At 42.0% G+C, this 19,088-nt stretch overlaps 2 protein-coding genes across 5 annotated transcripts in view; both read right to left on the reverse strand.

The window, feature by feature from the left end:
- Window positions 1–289, reverse strand: part of MTR (5-methyltetrahydrofolate-homocysteine methyltransferase) — a 95,880-nt gene extending 95,591 nt beyond the window's left edge. For all 4 annotated transcript variants that reach the window (XM_063082704.1, XM_063082706.1, XM_063082705.1 and 1 more), the window contains exon 1: window positions 18–289. In XM_063082704.1, the coding sequence (XP_062938774.1) occupies window positions 18–51 (34 nt within the window). In that variant the 5' untranslated portion in view covers window positions 52–289. The remainder of the gene's footprint in view (window positions 1–17) is intronic.
- Window positions 290–16,167: 15,878 nt separating this feature from the next.
- The window catches only part of ACTN2 (actinin alpha 2), a 64,141-nt gene continuing 61,220 nt past the window's right edge, over window positions 16,168–19,088 (reverse strand). Inside the window, exon 21 of the mRNA XM_063082707.1 lies at window positions 16,168–17,666. Within this exon, the coding sequence (XP_062938777.1) occupies window positions 17,508–17,666 (159 nt within the window). The 3' untranslated portion in view covers window positions 16,168–17,507. The remainder of the gene's footprint in view (window positions 17,667–19,088) is intronic.

Genomic DNA, 19,088 nt, shown 5'->3' on the forward strand with positions numbered 1-19,088 from the left:
CACGAGCGAAGCGTTACCCGGTTGCGACAGCTCTCGGAGCGCGGGGGACATGTCGCCGACCGTCCTCCTCAGGCGCGGGGCGCGGCGGGGAAGACGCGCTCTCCACAGCGGACGGCCCAGGACGACGCCCGCCAGCCTCTAAGGGTCGAGAGCCCGCCGCACCCTGCGGCCTCCTCGGGAGCGACCACGACCGGGCCGCGCGCCTCTCTCCCGGTCACCCGGCTCGCCCTCGGCGCCGACCCAGCGGCCAAATGCGCGGTCGCCGCGCGGAGCGACGTGGCCGGAGACGCCGTCCAGCTCGGAGCGCCGTTACTTCTGGGCTCGAGCCCGCCTTGGCGCGGGAGGTCCGGCCCCTGCCGGCCCGGGATTGGGCCGCACCGACGCCTCGCAGCGCTATTGGCTGACGCTCTCCACCAATCACCTGAGGCTTTGTCCCGGGGCTCCCTGGGAAACGTAGTTCCGGGTCCTGGATTTTCCCCACCCCCTCTCGCCCCCGCAGAGGCTCTGCGCATGTCTGCAACACGGACCGGAAGTGCACCTGCGGGCTCCTCGGAGGTACCTTAAAGGTGCCAGGTTGATGCTGGCCTCACAAGCTGTGGGGAGTCAACAGCCCAAAAGTTGACTTTAGTTCCGTTTTGCTGTTGTCTTGCTCTGGGGAAGATGCTTAACCTCTTAGGTTCTTCTCCACACTATAAAAAAGGAATTGGTAGGATGGAAGTACAGTCAAGCGTGGATGAATGTCAGGGATGCGAGCTGAGAAATGACATGGTTAGGTGATTTCCTCGTCGTGCAAACATCGTAGAGTGTGTACAGCCTACTGCACACGTAGGCCATACGGTATAGCCTATTGCTTCTGGGTTACAAATACTGTAGGCGGTTGTAACACGATGGTTACCGTGTCACTAGGAATAGGAATTTTTCAGTTCCATTATAATCTTATGGGACTATCATTATATATGACCCAAAAGTTATTTGGTGCATGATTGTAATTACTATTTTTTAGGGTTGTAGTAAGGATTCAATGATACCGTGTGAATGTACTGTGAAAACTCTGAAGGACATAGATGGATGTTAATTGTCACTTACTGACAGTAATCATATATTGAGCACCTACTAAGTGTCAGGCATTGGCCTACACACTTAAGATGCAAAGACAGACAAGCCATATGGTGCCCCCACCTCTGTCTTTAAGAAGAGAAGCTTACAACCTAGTTAGATTAATAATTGAACACCCAAAAGAGAGCCACAGTGTTCCAGTATAGCTGTGGTACTCTTTTAACAGCTCGAAGAGAAATGGCTCCATTTCGTTAAACCTCTGAATTTAAAAGTTTTTTTTTTTTCCTGTAACCCAAACTACATAGCTTGCAGCTGGTTGCTAGAATACAGTGACTCTTGTTCACATGATTGCCAGAACACAATGACTGTTACTCACATTGTCCACAAAATAATTAGAGATGGTCATTCTTTTGCTTGCTTACTAACCTGATCTTTGAGATTAACAGAAACTGAACCCATGGAAAGCAAAATATCATGCTGCAATGCCCACCTGGGACGTTCCTTGATGATTTTCTGAAACACTCAGGCATGCTTGCACGTCCCCACTTGGTCACCATGAATCAGCTTCCCACCACACAACCCTATGAAACCCTTTGGCAAACCTGGGAGAGCTGGAGATGGCCTTTGAGACATACATCTGCCATTTCCCCAGGCTGTTGGCTTCCTGATTAAAGGCCACCTCTCCTTACACCAACTTTTGTCTCTCAATTATTGGCTATTGAGCAGTAAGCAAATGGACCTTTGCAGTCTCAGTGACACTCTAAGGGATTGGCGCAAAGCTTCAAAGAAGAAGCTGGGTCTTGAAGGAAGAGAGAGGGTGTGCTCAGGTAAGCCCATTCCAGGCAGGAGAAACTCTCTGGGTAGAACACAGCACTTTAGAGACTTTGAAGATAAAGAACAGCTCTATAAACCTGAGTGTGGTAGATGACAGGAAAAGCAAATGAATACAGAAGAGTAAAATTGAGACCAAAGTATGAAGTTTACTAAGCTTTAAAAAAGATGTAAATTTGCTTGACAATCTCATTTTACTGTATATAATTATACCTCAATTTTTACAGTCTAAAAAATTATAATAATAATGTGTATAGCATCCTTACTGAGAAAGAAAGTGAGCTGAAACTCTGGGTACCAGTCAAGCTTTATTAAAGGAAAAAAGTCTGCTGGGCTACACTCAAAATGCAGAGCAGCACTAGGCGTGGGGGCGGAAGGGTTTATATAGACTATAAGGAAAGCTGATGTAATCAGGGGTGGTTTGGTGCTGGCGTGGAAGATAAGGCTGGCGGATGCAATCAGGTGGAAGGTTGCACCCAGGCGGAAGTAGAGGAGTTTCTATTTCTCAGAAACCATGAGGTTTCTTGTCAGGGAAAGGCTGGTGGCCATTTTGTACCCAGTGTGTGTAAAAATGGCACCAGTCACGTCCAAGATCCATCATTCCTACCTTTTAAGTATAGGGAGAAGGGAAAAAGGACAAAGGTGTCATTCTTCTGACACTACTTCCTGCTGGAGATAGGCAAAAATATGAAAAAATAAGATATTTGAAAGAAAGTGAGCCAAGACACTGGGTACCATTCAAGCTTTACTCAAGGAAAAGAATCTGCTTGGCTGTGCTCAAAGTGGGGAACAGCCCGGGGCTGCCCTCAAGATGGAGAACAGCACCAGGTGTGGGGGTGGTAGAGCTTATATAGGGCACCAAGGGCTGGCTGATTCCATCAAGGAGGGGCATTATGCTAATGTGGAAACTATGCGACCAGCGTGGAGAACTACGTCCTTGCAGAAGCAAAAGAGGTTTCTGTTTAAGTCAAGAAGCTTCTCATAAAGGGAAGGGGGGTTGGTGCTGGGGTGGAAGACAAGGCTGGTGGCTATTTTGTGCTTATTGTGTGCACAATGGTGCCAGTCACATCCCAAATCCATCATTTTCCTGCCTTTTAAGTATAAGAAGAAGGGAAAAGGGGCAAAGTTCTCCTGCTGGAGTTGGGTGAAGGTATGGAAAAATAAAAGATTTATGTTGGCAGGTAAAACAATTAGGTGGGGGGGGGGGTATTGGTTTCATGTGGGGAGGCTGTATTCCTCCAGGGAAGGGTCGCTGATTCTGAGGGGCTGATATCCTCCTTGCAGGAACAATTTGGTGACCTTTTGGTTGGTGAAAGCCTGCATACATTCCTGCAAGAAATTAGAGAAACACCAAAAGAGACAGAGACCAAAAAGTAGGATGAGTCCCAGCATAGTTAGGGGTCCTGGTAGGGGCATATGCCAGGGTATCCAAGGGTTCAGTGAAATGGTTTGAGTTGTTTTGGATCACCCTGGACTCTATTACAGCATTCCTCCCCCAAGAAGAGGCAGGTGCCTTCCTTCTCAGCTGTAAGAAAGTCAAGGGCCCTACAGTTCTGTAAAGTGACTGTCATGAGTGAGGTGACCTGTCACTGGAGGGAACAGATGCTGTCTATACCTAGTTTTTTTGAGAGTGTTTGATAGAATTGAGAGGCAGTAGCAAGGCCTGCTATGCCAGTCCCAGTTGCAGGAAGGATCCCTGCCCCAATTAAAAGGTACAATTAGTGCCCTCCAGGAGCAGGGGCACTGCCTGAGAGGGAGGGGCTGAAGTTAGTCCCAGTCCTCTCTCCATCTCTCCATCTGTCTGGAGGGTGATGTCAGGGACGAGGCAAATGAATATGCAAGAAATCACATTAGGGGGTAGGCAAAAGGATAATGTAGTTTTACAAAGGAAATATATTCTGGTTTTAGGGCATGGATGAGGACGGGGGGGTAAGTGAGTGGTAGCGTTTGGTGTTAGAGAGGCAGAGTGTGGGCAGGCCCTGCACAACGCTGACAGTCCCCACTGAGAAGAGACTGGAGGAAAGTGAAGAGATGTTTGTGGAAACCTTAAGGGCTGTATCAACAGGGAGGGATTGACCACAAAAAGTTTCTTTTGAAGTGGGACACAGATGAGTCACTCGGGGACCAGTCTGATTTGCTGAGGACTGCATCGTCCCTGTGGACCTGCCACCTCCATGTTCCAGGTAAGGGGGAGCATTGAGATAGGAGGAAAAACATGGGAAGGATGCAAAGGTTTAGGGAGCCAAAAGAACTTAAAGGGCACATTGCCACAATGAAATTGCTAAGAAGCATCCTACTGATAGGAGGTAAAGGAGTGCAGGAGAAATCTTCCTATAATGTTACAATCTTTTGAGGCAGCTGCTGCCAATCCTGTAGCAAGTATAGAACAGATAGTATAATAGTAGCTCTTGTGTGAAGGACGTGGAGCAGGCCTGCAAGAGTGAGAGGATAATACCGGGGAAAGATCATCCTTTTGGGATTGGGGGAAGAGCAGAGGTCCTGGAGATTTTCAGTTTTTGGGTCCCAAAATGGATGAAGTGTAGGGAGATGTTGGGTTGAGGGTTGAGCAGTGGGACCTCTCTGGCTTGGTGTTAACAGATTCTTTGGGTAAAGTCTTAGGTGCTGGTTTTACCAAGGATAAGTGATACCGAGGGACCTTTCCTAGTACCTTTACTGCCATGGGGGTGCTGAGTACTGTATAAGGCCCTTTGCAACATGGTGGGAGCGGCTTTGGGATTCTGGTTTTAATATCCACTTGCTGTCCCAAGCTCAGTTTAAAGTCTGAGGGGGTGGTGGGGAAAGGATGAGGTAATAGAAGGTTGGCCTGTTCCCTAAGAAGATCCCTAATGAGAGAAAGAGTAGGGAGATACTGGCCTAAAGGCGATGAGCTGGAAGGTAGAAGCATGAGGGTGAAGGGTCTGCCATACATAAGTTCAAAGGGACTGAGGCCTGTGGGCTTGTGGGGGGCAGCTCGCAGGCGAGTGAGTGCTAGAGGGAAAAGGTGGGTCCAAGGGAGGTGAAGTTCCATGGACAGCATGGTGAGGTGTGTTTTATGAGGTGATTGGCTTTTTCTACTTTGCCTGATGACTGAGGCCAGTGTAGGTTAGGCCACGAGATAGGGTGTGGGGAAATGTGTGGAAAGGGATTGAGAAAGAGGTCTAAAGCCTCCATGCAATTATGTTCTAAGGGTCCTGAGTGTTTTGGGATGAGAGTGGCTGGATTTAAGGGAGGGCAAGGTTTGAAGGAAAACTGGGAATTCTCAATGAAGGTAAGTTGGATAAGTTGTAGGCGGGAAGGGGAGAGAATTGACATGACCTTATGGCTGAGAAGGTCTTGAAGATGATGGGGGGAACAAATCACTGTTTGCTATCCAAAAGTTAGTTTAGAGCTTTCTGGTGCTACAAGGGTGGCCACCACCAAAGTCCATAAACAGGGAGCCCATCTTCTTGCTGTGGTGTCCAATAGTTTAGAAAGATATGCAATGGGTGAGAGATATCTCCCTCAAGGGTATTATAATAATAAGATTGGATAAAATCAAGAGTTGAGTATAGATAGAGAATAGAAGAGGTCTCCACTTTCATCCCTGATTTTAATAATTTGAGTGTCCTTTTTTTCTTAGTCACTCTACCTAAAGATCTGTCAGTTTTATTGATCTTTTCAAAGAACTATCTTTTGGTTTTGTTGATTATTCTCTATTATTTTCCTCTTTTCTATTATATTTATCTTGACTCTAACCTCTATTATTTCCTTTGTTCTGCTAACTTTAGGTTTAGTTTGCTGTTCTTTTTATAGTTCCTTAAGGTGTACAGTTAGGTTATTAATTTGAGAATGCCACATGTGCACTTAAGAAGAATGTGTATGCTGCTCCTGTTGGGTGGAGGGTTCTGTGTATGCGTGTTAGGGCTAGTTAGTTTACTGTGGTATTCTAGTTCTCTATTTTCTTACTTATCTTCTGTCTTTTTGTTCTATCAGTTATCAAAAGTGGAGTATTGAAGTCTCCAACTGTTATTGTAGAGCTGTCTGTTTCTCCCTTCAATTCTGTTGATTTTTGCTTCAGATATTTTGGGGCTTCTTTGTTAGGGGTGTTTATGTTTATAATTGTTATATCTTCTTGCTACATTGGACCTTTTGTCAATATATAATGTCCTTCTTTGTCTCTTGTAAACTTTTTTGACTTAAAGTCTACCTTGTCTGACAATAATAGAGCTACCTCAGCTCTCTTTTGGTTACTATTTGCATGGAATATCTTTTTCCATTCTTTTACTTTTAACCTCTTTATGTCCTTATATCTAAAGTGAGGTTTTTTGTACACAGTGTATAGATGGATCCTATTTTTTTACCCAGTCGACCAATCTCTGCCTTTTAATAGCAGAGTTTCACACACCTAATGTGATTAATGATAAAGGATTTGTTTCTGTCATGTAGCTATTTGCTTTGTGTGTGTCTTATTTTTTTGTTCCTCAATTCCTTCATTACTGCCTTTTTTTTTTGTACTTAGTTGCTTTTTGTGGTATACCATTGTTATTCCCTTCTTTCCTTTTATGTATATTTTTTAGTTACTTTCTTAGTTACCTTGATGATTACAATTTACATCATAAACTTATAACAATCTAGTTTGACAAACATCAACTTAGTTTTACTAGTATGCAAATACTCTGCTCCTATACCTCTTTGCCCCTCCCCCGTATGATGCTATTTTCACAGATTACATCTTTATAGATTGTATGTGCCCAGTAACATACATTTATAATTATTGTTTATAAATCATTTGCCTTTTCAATTATCTAGGATAAAAGGAAAGTAACAAACCAAACCAAAAGTACAATAATACTGGCTTTTATATTTACTAGGAAGTTAGCTTTTCTAATGTTCTTTGGTTATTTTTCTTATGTCTTCCAGTTACTGGCAACTGTCCTTTCATTTCAGCCTGAGAACTCTCTTTAGAATTTCTTGTAGGGCAGGTCTACAGGTAATTTTGTTTATCTGGAACAATTTTATTTCCAGATAAACATTCATTCTAGAAGGATAGTTTTGCCACATATAGAATTCTTAGCTGACAGGGTTTTTCTTTCACTACTTTAAATGTATCATCCAACTGTCTCTGGGCCTCCAGGGTTTCCTGTGAGAAACCAGCTGTTAGTCTTATTGAGAATCCTTTGTACGTGACTCTTAGCTTTTCTCCTGCTGCTTTCAAAATTCTCACTTTGTCTTCAGGTTTCAACAATTTGACTATAATGTGTCTTGCTGTGAATCCCTTTGAGTTTATCCTGCTCAGAGTTTGTTGGGCTATTTGGATATGTATATTCATGTCTTTTCATCAGATTGGGAGTCATCACCTATTATTTCTTCAAATATTTTTTCAGTTCCTTTTCTCTTCTCCTTTTGGAATTCCTGTAATGTATACGTTGGTACCCTTGATAGTTCTCCAGCAGGTCTCTCAGGCTTTGTTTATTTTCATTATTCTTTCTTCTTTCTGCTCCTCAGACTGTGTAATGTCAAATGTCTTATCTTCAAGTTTGCTGATCCTTTCTTCTGCCTGCTCAAATCTGCTGCTAAGTCCCTGTAGTGAGTTTTTCATTTCATATATTAAAATTTTCAGCTCCAGATTTTCTGTTTGGTTCCTTTTTATAATTTATATCTCTTTATTGATATTTTCATTTTGTCCATACACCATTTGCCTGATCTTCAGTTCTTTGTTCATGGTTTCCTTTATCTTATTAAACATATTTAAGACAATTGGTTTAACATCTTTGACTAGTAATTCTAATGTCTGGACTGCTTCAGGGATGGTTTCTGTTAAATTCTTTATTTCCTGTAAATGGGTCATACTTTCTTGTTTCTTTGCATGTTTTAAAATGTTTTGTTAAGAACTGGATATTCTGAGTTATGTTGTGGTAACTCTGGAAATCTAATTTTCCTTGTTCCTCAGAGATTGATGGTTTTGCTTATTGGGGGATAGAGCCATCCTTTTGTGACTCTTTCAAGCTATTTTTGGAAAGTGTATTTCTTTTCATGTGTGGTTGCTGAAGTTTCTCTTCCATTGTCTCTTCAGTCAACTAGTAACCTTACAAAGATTTCATTAAATGTCCGGCTTTCAAGAGATCCTCAATTTTATCAAATGAAGGAATTTTTTTATTGAAACATAATTGATTGTACATTTCTGGGGGGTATAGTGTTGAATATCAACACCCATGTGCAGTATGTGATGCTCAAATGAGGAAAATTAGTATATTCAATGTTACACAAGGTAATCATTTTTTTAAGGGATTTAGATGAGACTCTCTGAGCCATAATTTCCTGAAATCTTGTTAATATTTTAAAATCAGTATTTCCTAAAATGTGGTTCATGAGAGGATTTTAGGTATGTGGGAGAACATTATTTATTTGTTATGGTGGACAAGCACTCAGGGTATGTGCTGTAGGTGGATTTGCTTGGCCTCACGCAAACCCCAGCTGCCTGTGCTATTCTATTCCACCAACCTTCCAGAATTACCAAAAGGAAGTGGGGAAATGAAAGGTTAGTTTTGTGATAATCATTTGGGGCTGCCAGATATAGGAAGAAGAGGCAATAAAGGTCTAATTGCATGGCAACAACTCGGATTCAGCTGTGTAGACTCACTCAGTATATGAGCTTCCATGGGAATCCCAAAGTAGAGTCCTTAACTGGGGGAAGAGAGTTGAGTCCTGGCACTACTGTGTACACCCCATGCCCCTGCCACCTGCTGCAGTGTAAGGAAGGACCAGACAGTATCCTTAAACTTTGTGGTTGAATTCTCAGTCTCAGGGGCTTTGCAGACAGTGCATGACCAAGAACAGTCTGCTATAGTGGTGGCATTGCCACAATCAGTGGTGAAAGGACACCCCTTGGTTAGGTGATACCCATGCATTTATTTTTATTATAGTTACCTTCTATTTACAAGAAAGTGATATTGCTTTCCCATTTACAATAGGAGTCTATTTTCTTTTTTGATATAAGAAGTGAGCTAATTAGAAATAAAAAATATTAAGTAAATAATACTTGATTAAAAATTGCAGTGGTCTACAGAATGTGGCATTTGAGAAACATTGACACATTGATTGGATTAAATATTAATAGGCAAATCTATTAAGAAGGAAAAGATGAAAGAAAGGATCTTCAGGCAAATTCTGGAGAAAACAAAAGAAACAGGGACGGCAGACTGGTTTATGGAAGACAGAGCCAAGAAGGGGAGAAGAAAGTAAAATTGAATCTGTGATCACACAAAGAAGTAGAATATGTGGGGTCAAAGGGAAAATCAAAAGGCAGCTTTTCAAGGACACAGTGAGGAGCCAGGTGACTCTCAGAAACCTGGGGTGGAAAGCCTCAAGGATGGCCAGTTACTGTACACCCAGCAAGTGGGGCACGATTCATCCGGGGCAGCCTCGTGGGAGGGAATCCGGGTGTTAATCAGGAATACAGATAGGCAGGAAAAAATGGAAATGTGAAGTGTGAAGCCACTTTTTGCATGACTGATTGAAAACAAAACAAAAAATTATTATTGTCAAGCCTAGGAAAATGTGTAGATGTTTATGAAATGTGAGAAAAATCCCATGAGAACAGGCCTTAAGCCTCCTAACAAGGACCCCAGACTCTAAAATGATGTTCTCTTGAATGCTCCCTTTACAGAAAGGAATCAGCATGTGCCCTTGGAATCTCCACCGAGTGCTGAGACCAGGGCCAAGGCTTTGCAAGCAGCCAGTCTTATTTTCCAGCCCCAGGAGGTCTACGCACATAGTCACGGTGCACAGCACCTCCCAAGGCCATTTTCCACAGAGGACAAGACTCATGTGCTTTCCCAGGGCTGCATGTACAGCCAAGAGCAGCAGGCTGAAGTCGATTTGGCCTGACATGCCAGTATAACTAGCAGCCCAGACACACCGGGCGACCAGGAATCAAAAAGAAGGAGGTGAGCAGTGAGGCAGGTCTGGCCAGGCACCTTCCCCATTGATGTGGTCTGTAAAGCTTCTCATAAGAAAGTGATGTAATGAAGGACCCCTGTGGGAGATAAGTCATTTGTCGTGCTCGCCCTTCAGGACCCATGCCACACGTTGTCTCTTTCATCTAAAGAATGAAATGTTTACAATGATCTCAAAAGGGAACAGAAGGGCATGGTGGGTGAGAGAGTTGGGGAAAGGGAAGGACAAAGAATCTTGGCCACAGAGATGGAGGTCCTCTGCGACAGCAAAACTGCTCACACTTACTTTGATGGGAAAGAGTTGGATGGGTACTGAGGGGTACAACTGTCTAGAAAGAGAGGAATAAAGCCTGCGAGGAGAAAACAGAATGTCTGAAAACTGGGTTTAAGGTGAAGGGATGTGCGGTGTTTGTGAAACGAAGGGTTGAATGAATTGGATTTGGTACAAAATGTCCTTCTCTTCCACGAGGAAAATGCCCATATAGATCAGTTGAGAGAAAAAAAAGCAAGGTGAAAACATTTAGGAAAACCTAAACTATCATCAATGTAGCTAGACAGGCCATGCTGAGGGCACAGCGAGGTCAGAAAGCTGTGGAGGTGAATTCTGCATTATTTAGGGGACAGCAAGGCTGCTGGAAGAGTCCCTGGTTGCAGTGGCTGAAAGAACATACCAGTTGGTTTGTCTTTCCACAGGGCAGTCTTGGGGTGAGCTGACTGGAGCCAATCAGCTCCTTGCATTCAGGCAGAAAGTGGGGTCCTTCCAGGGTGCAGCGGCACCACCCCCTCAGATGTATTGACTGACCGTGAATTATACCTACTCTTTTTTCTCTTAAAGACTCCTAGTTTAATCCAATAGGCTCAAGAAATCTTGGAGGTAAATTGTTCATTTCAATACACCTTTGCCAATACTTTTTTATCTTTTTCGTGACTGGTACTCAGCCAGTGAGCACACCAGCCATTCCTATATAGGATCCGAACCCGCGGCGGGAGCATCGCTGCGCTCCCAGCGCCGCACTCTCCCGAGTGCACCACGGGGTCAGCCTGCCAATATTTTTTTAAAAATAAAATGCTTTTATATTATCATGTGCTTTAATGACATCTTCATCAAAAGATTGTAGCTGCAGATTTAGATAATTGAAAAAATGGGAAATGTCCCCTACATAGCCTAGTTACCAGCCCAAATGATTAGCTAAATCAGCCTTGCTTTCTGTCATAAAAGAAAGACATATAACTTCATTTCTCAGTTCAGGTTAGCTGCTAACATATTTTGAGGAATAAGGATAAAAACCACTGAGATAAATAATGCAACAAATTTTACAAAAGCAGTTAAGGTTAAAATGATGTTGTATTAATATAATTAAGATATTTATCATGTACTTTTCTTTATTTACTTATGCAATATAATATGTAGCTACAATTTCAAGTTATTCATGAAGGAAGAATGATGCTAAAAGGAGTGGTATTCATTTGGTAAATGTATGTACACATGTCTACTGAATGCTGGAGTTTAGGAACAATTAGATAAAAATCATGTATAAAATTCAAAAATAATTCCATTAGTTTTATTGGACTTACCGATCAAATTTTTTCCAATGTATTTAATAAAAATTTAAAGTGTAGAACACTAAAAATTAATTGGTATCCATTATAAATTTTATTTTATGTTTTGGCTAACACAAAATAGAAGATACAAAATATTTTATAAAATGGAATAAGTTCAAGATTGTAACTGAAATATTTTATATACATTGATAAATATGTTTTAAAAATCTTGTATAAGACAAATCAAATCTCAAATAAATCACATAAAACATTACCATAGATTTTATCTAGTGATACTTGAAAATTGTGGTGTACAAAAGCATTCCAGTCACCAGCCCCTGCCAATTTCACTGTTCAATAGTGCTTTTCTAATCAGCTACTGACACATTCTTCAGACATTCCTAATAATAATCTACTGATTATTCTTCATAGTAGCTGTATTAGACCATTTTTGTGTTGCTATTACAGAGTACCTGAGACTGGGTAATTTATAAAGAACAGAGGTTTGTTTGACTCATGATGCTGGGACAGCTGCATCTGGCACAGGCCTCAGGCTCCTTCTGCTCATGGTGGAAAGCGGCAGGCAACTGACAGATGCAAGCAGATCTCGTGGCGAGAGGAAGCAAGAGAGAGAAAGCGAGAGAGAGAAGGTGCCAGAGTCTTCTAAACAACCAGCTCTCGTGGGAACTAATAGAGCAAGAACTCACTCACTACCCCCACCCCCCAGAGAGAGCATTAATCCATTCATGAGGGATCCGTCCCCATGACTCAACAGCTCCCAACACTGTCACATTGGGGATCAGGTTTCCACATGAGTTTTGGGGGGACATCTCCAAACTCTATCAGCAGCCAAAAAGAATTGCTTGTGTTTAAATACATGAAAAAAGGCATTCTGATGGTTTATATTTCTTATTGATGTTCTGGGATTTTTGATTACTAATTTCCCTCACAAAACAATGATGAAGACAAGAAAATGTAAAAAGTTTTAGGATAGGAATATGGTGCCTTGATTAAGCACCCCTGTAAGGGATTCCCCCAAATAATATTTCAGATTACCCCTTTATTTGGAGCCCTGGAGCTTTTTACACCCTTGGTCAATGCACCTTAGTGAGCTTTAGAAAAGTGGGAGGAGGGGGATTGTACAAGCAAAGATGAGAAAAGACACCCCGTAATATCAGGAAGGAGTACGTGTGGGGAAGACCTAGAAATTTATTGACAACACCGTCTCCATGCAGCACTGGGAGATCCTCATGTGCCCCAGGCACAGGCACTGCCATTGGGAGAGCATTACCCTAAATCACTCATCGGATTTTAATTTTTCTCCCTCTCCTGTCCAGACAGCCTGTCTTCACCTTTTCTCACTCCTGTGGGTGCTATTCGGTAATATGCACACTCACACAGGTGTGGAAATTTGTTCATTCGATGCTTACTACCCCCGTTTTGCCAGGTCTCTAGGATGCAGGGTAAGACAAGTCCTTGCCCTCAGCAATGGCAATGTCAGTCTAGCAGGGAGGCAGACTCAGTGCCCCACTGATCCAGGGCAGGGCCATGTGCTGGAGCAGGAGCAGGGAGCAGTGACTCCGGAACCAGGCGAGGAAAGGCATCACCAAGGTGGAAACAGACCTGGGAAGGTGCCTAGACTTTCCCCCACTGGAGACAGCGAAGACCCTCTCCAACATCTAAAATGACACTGCTCAGGGAAGGGTGGGTCTCCCACATGGTGGGAGAGAAGGCTGGCTGCCACTGCCATGCTGATTTCCTTGTGCTGTGGATTGATTGAATTGTGTCCCCCAAAGTTCAAATACTGGAAGCTTAATTCCCTCTGTAACTGAAGAGGGTGGGAAATCCTATTATGGTCATTGAAAGATGCTGCTATGAAGAGGTGATTGGATTGTGAGGACTGCACCCTCATCAGTGGGTTGATCCATTCTTGGAGTAATGGGATGGTTCTGGTGGCTTTAAAAAGAGAGAGAATGAGGAGGTTAGTCTATCTCTGTTTCACCATTTTCTGCCATGTGACACCCCTGCCTTGCTGTAAAGCCACCATCAAAGTAAACCTTCACCAGATGTGTTCCCTGGACTTTGGACTTCCCAGCCTCTGAAACTGTAAGCAATGAGTTTACTTTTCTTCTAAATTACCCAGTTCCAGGTATTTTGTTATAATTAACAGAAACAGACTATAAATCTTGCATCTATTTGTGTATCTCATTAACCACAGTCACAAAGCAGAAAGCAGAAAGATCATGCTTTGATTGTCTGGAGTTCTCAGCCCACCCGTGCGTTAGATTAGTATGGAAAGACGAACACAGATGACTGGTCCTCCCCCCGCCACCCCCACGGCTGTCTAATATTCTGACTTCAGTGGTCTGGGGTGGGGGCCCGGTATCAGTGATTTTAAAAAGCATCCTTGGAGAACCTAATGTGCACCCTCAGTGGGGAAGCCCCCATGTGGGGACAGGGTGTTTGGATAAGCTGCATTGAGAGGCCCTTTGGATGTCAGGGCAGCGAGAAGGTTCTGCACTCAGGGAGGGGCCTGGGGTAGAAGGCACCGCAACTGAGAGGAAAGGGGGAGGTGCTGAAGCTATTTTTAGTCTACTTTGGATGAGGGTTGACCATCTTGGTTTTGGCTATCCATCACCTGGCTAATTTTGAAATTATACAATTTAGTGCTGACCATAATATCAGCTCATTGTTCCTACTGAGTATGTCTAGGGCCTCTTCTTTCCCCTCTGCAACTACTATTTGCAGCGCTGATTTTCTCCTTCCCTGCTAGCTTGCACGTGTAAAGACCCACTGAGCTTGCTTTTCTGTACACCTGCCACTGTGGTCCTCCCGGAAGTTCCTGGCCACACATGGGGATTTGCCAGCATGCCTGGGGCACTCCCAGGCATTTCTTCTGCCCACCTGTCTTCCTAACCAGGAAGTTTGCACTGCTGTGAAGGCAACTTTTTTTTTTTTTTTTTTTTTTTTTTTTGGTGGCTGGCCAGTAGAGGATTGAATCCTTGACCTTGGTGTTATAACAGCATGCTCTAACCAACTGAGCTAACCAGCCAGTCCTGGGGAGCTGGGGTCTAAAAGACACAAAGGCCCTGGGGAATTCATGCCTAGAGCTTCTCACCAACAAATCAAGACCACTTCCAACTCCCACCTTAAAAAGAATGCTGGTCTGTCAGCTGCTTAAGGATCGAGTTACTAATGAATCCAAAAGGAGGAAAAAACCCTGCATCCTTCTCTGCTGATTCCACCAGAAATATGCAAATACCTCGGACAGATAATCAAGGACACAGTGGGAACACTCAGTGTCTTCTTGTCAAATCATCCTTGGAGACTGTGAGTCAATCTGTTCATTTGGTAACAACTAGCAACTTCTCCTAAAAATACAAGTTTCTGACTTGGTATCATTTGAATTTGATTCTTGTCATGGAAGTGCGGTAAAGTTCTCATCTCCAGCTTCTTATTCATGAACACACCTGAATTGGGGATTCAGCAGGAATGAACACCAAGCCAAAGGTCCTGATCTACCGATCTAAAACTCAGTTATTCTCAACATTTCTATATTACCAACCAGACGGCGTAAGAGATTACCTGGCCATTCATACTATCCAACCATTAGCCTTTCCAGTAGGGTCTTCTCTAATTGTTTTAGATGTTTTGATTACTAATGACCCTTCCTTTAATCCAGTAGTTCTCAACCAGGGGTTATTAGGATCCCCGTGGAGCTTTTCAAAAATGCAGATGTCCAGGTCTTAATGCAGATCTTCACAACTTGAAACTTTGGGGTTAGGACTGGGTATGCACACATTTTTAACAATAGCTCCTGGGAATTCTGAAGCGATCTTCTGGTTAAAAATGCCTTCTTAATTCATTCATTACTCACTTCTAACTGGGTCAACCTTAATTTGCCATCTTAAATTCAGCCTCTGTCCAACAAGTCTCTAATTTTTACACATTCTTTTTGGAGGTTTTTTGGTGCCTGGCCAGTGAGGGGACCCAAGCCCTTGACCGTGGTGGTATAACACCGAACTCCAACCAACTGAGCTAACTGGCCAGCCCCCAGTCTCTAATTCTTTAAAAGGGCAAATACTAACCCAAATGAGAATTTTAACTATGATGGAAACTTTAAGTGAGGAAGTTTGTTTGCAGTTTATCAAAGCAATTGATTATTCTTTGACATAATAAAAACAGGGATTCTTTTTCTTTGACAAATCAAGTTTAATTGATCATTAAGCTTGGGAAATAAAAATGACTCCTAAAATGAGAGTATAAAACATGTTTATTATTTTTCAGAGTTTACTTCCTTTCTTCATTTATTAGCAGATAGTATTGATCCATTCTGTTGCTGAATATTGTAAAGAAATTAGAAACGTAGGTAAATGAGTTACCTATAACCCATCCTAAAATACCATAAATCCTCCTGCTAGCTCCAAAGGAAAAACAACTTCTTGGTTTTTCCTTAGTGTTTATGGCTGGAATATAGCACCTGCTTGAAATAAAACAGAATCAGAGGTCATTTACCACCACCCCCAAAGTGTTTGGCATTAAACTCAGGAATTCAAATATTTCAGGAATTTGGAAACTACCTACTACTTAATGATGAAGCAAGTTAAATGAAATTTATAAAAGCTGAAGGCTCTAAGCCGGCTAGTGTAGGAAAAGCTGCTGGGGGAAGTCTATAAAAAGTCTGAGGAAAGAGACAATAGTAAGTAACAGGCACATTACTGCTTCTGTAGCAACACTTGCATTGCTGTTTGCAACTGTTTTTGTTTGTTTATAATTCATTTCTTGATCATTAAAGACTCGGATATAAAAAGAATTCTGTTTTATTCTCTCCAAGCTGTCAACAAGATAAGAACACAGAGGGGGAGTCAGAGCACACGGTGGCATTAGCAAAAATGAATGAACATTCAACAGATCATGATGCAGTAACAGGAGCACGTGTAGCGTCCCCTGTCACGCAGTAGGGCGTTAGGTAGGGACACAGCCAGCCTCCGACAGAGCCAGGTGCCGTCCGATCCCAATGGTGAACACACACTCCACGCTAGCAAAAACATCTAGTAATTCCTAAAAGATAGGTGAAGGCTCTGTAATGAAAGAACTTACCTCGACTGCTGTTGTGAATTAGTCCTTTCCCACTAACTCTGGCTTCTCCTTAACAGTTCATAAAAGAAAGGACGTAAAGCCCAGCCTGGAGAGCCAGAAGGACCAGATTCTGACTTATCTCCTGCCATGAACCACTCCCATAGAAACATGTTTACTTAAAAACTGAGCAGTGATATACTCTTGAGAACCTGTACTAATAAGCCCTAAAAACCCCACAGGAACCTGGAATAAATAAATAATCCTAAAAAGCTCATTTCACCTAGTCCATTCTCCTTTCTGGCAATTAAACTGACTTCCACGTTTCCTCGGGTCCCTACTCTGGAGGGTAAGTAAGGCATCAAAACTCACTAACTGGACAGTCTAGTCCTAAATAATGAAGAGATGGCTATAAACTCTATTTTAAACATTTTAAGTACAAAGATCTTTTGGGTAGTCTGTTTTTATTCCCTGACAGTTCCATCTCACAATATTAAATTCAACTGAAGACGTGAGAGTACCACTTATATTTAAGTCAAGCTAATCTTTGGATAAGCAAGAAAATAAAAAACTAGAATCCCAACTATATTCCCCTAGGGATAATCACATAAGCGTATGAGATATAAAGAACATTTAAAAAAAATATTGAACGTTTACCAATTTGTGATTTTTTTCCTGGTATTTTTCCCCTAGGTATTTCAGATTCTCACATTTTTTTACTTTCCTTCTGTCCCTAGCTCTTCCTAATTTTATATTACTCAAGTAATTTTATACTACTCAAGTAATGTGCTTTGTTTAATCAAACAAACCAACCTGATATTTCGTTACATTTAGCTAAAAATTCAGAAATAAACCTATTTATGAAGCATACTATGTCACATACTGTTGAAACCTCATTTCAGCCTGGTTACATTGCTGGCAATGACTGAGCTACAAAATTCTTTTTTTTTTTTTTTTTTTCTTCCTGTCTTAACTCAATAAAGCTTGTCAAAATTTCCAGGAAACAAACTGTGACTTCAGCTTTTATTGCGTTCTGATGGGATCAGTGATTACAGAGCCCCAGCGGCCTCAAAGATCACTCTCTCCATAAAGTGCAGAAGAGAACGCAGTGTAATCCAGGGCACCAGGCACGCTGCCCGGGCCCGAGTAGGCGGGCATCCTCTTGATGCAGTACTGGGCCTGATCTGGGGGCAGCTCTCGCCGCAGCTCCTCCGCCAGGATGTATGGCTGGAAAAACACACAAGTGTTCATAAAATCAATCACAGAGAACACTGGGACATAAACAGTTTTAATACCTACACATTTCTTGCACTGGCTTAATTTTAAAAAAAGATGAAATAAGGAATCTACTGGGTATAGTACCAGACAACCAACAAAAAGCTGAGTGTTGACCTGCAGGAGCATATCTACAAGGTGACCTGCCTTTTGGCCAGCAGGAAATTGAATATGCTTCATAAAGACACATGCAGCCTTATCACCAATATTTCTCAAACTCAGCCATAATGCGAGTGATAAACACTATAATCTAAATTTCATGCCAGAAAAGTGAAGGGATAGTTGGTTTAAATCCTACACAAATGAGAACATAGAGGTATTTAATGCAACATGATCGGTGCATGTATTTAAAAACAAAAACGTATGTGCTATGTGCTTTTAGAAAATGGAGATTTTCTAAAATCTTACTTTTTCTAAAATCTCCATTTTCTTACTCAGTTTACTAAAAAATCAGAATATGTTGCCACTGAAGAAAATATCTCCCTAAAACAAAATAAAATTGATATTTAACAATGGAGCTTTTATTTTTAAAATGTCAAATGTCCAATGGGAAACAGGACAATTCTGGTAAAACAGACTGGCTGGTAAGAGTCAGAATAAGTAAATTGCAAATATCCCATTGTAATTTATAGTAGGTGTTTTTTTGGTTATTACCTTCTAAGTCAGCAGTGCCTTTCCCCTCTCCCTTTATCCCTATGATAAAGAATTCATTTTAAAGCAAACTTGCTACTATTTTTAAGATAGTTGATCTTATTTGATTTTTAAAGAAGATGCATATGGTTTTTCTGATGTGTTTTAGTTTCCTAATTTCCTTTGGGTAATGTTCTTTCTCTTCTCAGCCAGGACACAGGGTAAAATAATCCTATCCCAAATTGAATTATTCATACTGAGATGTTTTTATTGCTTGAGGGGCGAAATTCAAAAATTCTGAACTTGCAATTAAACATCTACTTAATTTCTAGGCTACATGTAATGAAAGGCTTGACGATTTTTTAAATGATTAAATGGCTATATCTAACTTTGCTCCAGTGGTTGGGTACAAAGCCAGCATCACTGACCCTTAGGAGCAGGTTCCCGGTTCTGAAACATCTGAATGGTGTGGTTTCTTCTTTCTGAGTCACCCGTACCAACCCAGAATGTGAAAGGGGGATGAACCAGTAAAACACACACACACAACTACAAAATACACACAATCGGTTCTTTCTACAGCACTCCATCTGAGGCCCATGTCCAAATGCCAAGAATGGGATGTCTGCATTTTCTCCTCTCTGGGTACAGCATTATTACGTGTATGTGTCTGTGGCTTTCCAAATACAGTGCTGATGTTTTATTTGCAATGCTATTCCTTTTTCTGTTAGAATGATGGAGTTTAGC

The sequence above is a fragment of the Cynocephalus volans genome, chromosome 18, assembly GCF_027409185.1.
Source record: "Cynocephalus volans isolate mCynVol1 chromosome 18, mCynVol1.pri, whole genome shotgun sequence".
NCBI lineage: Eukaryota > Metazoa > Chordata > Mammalia > Dermoptera > Cynocephalidae > Cynocephalus > Cynocephalus volans.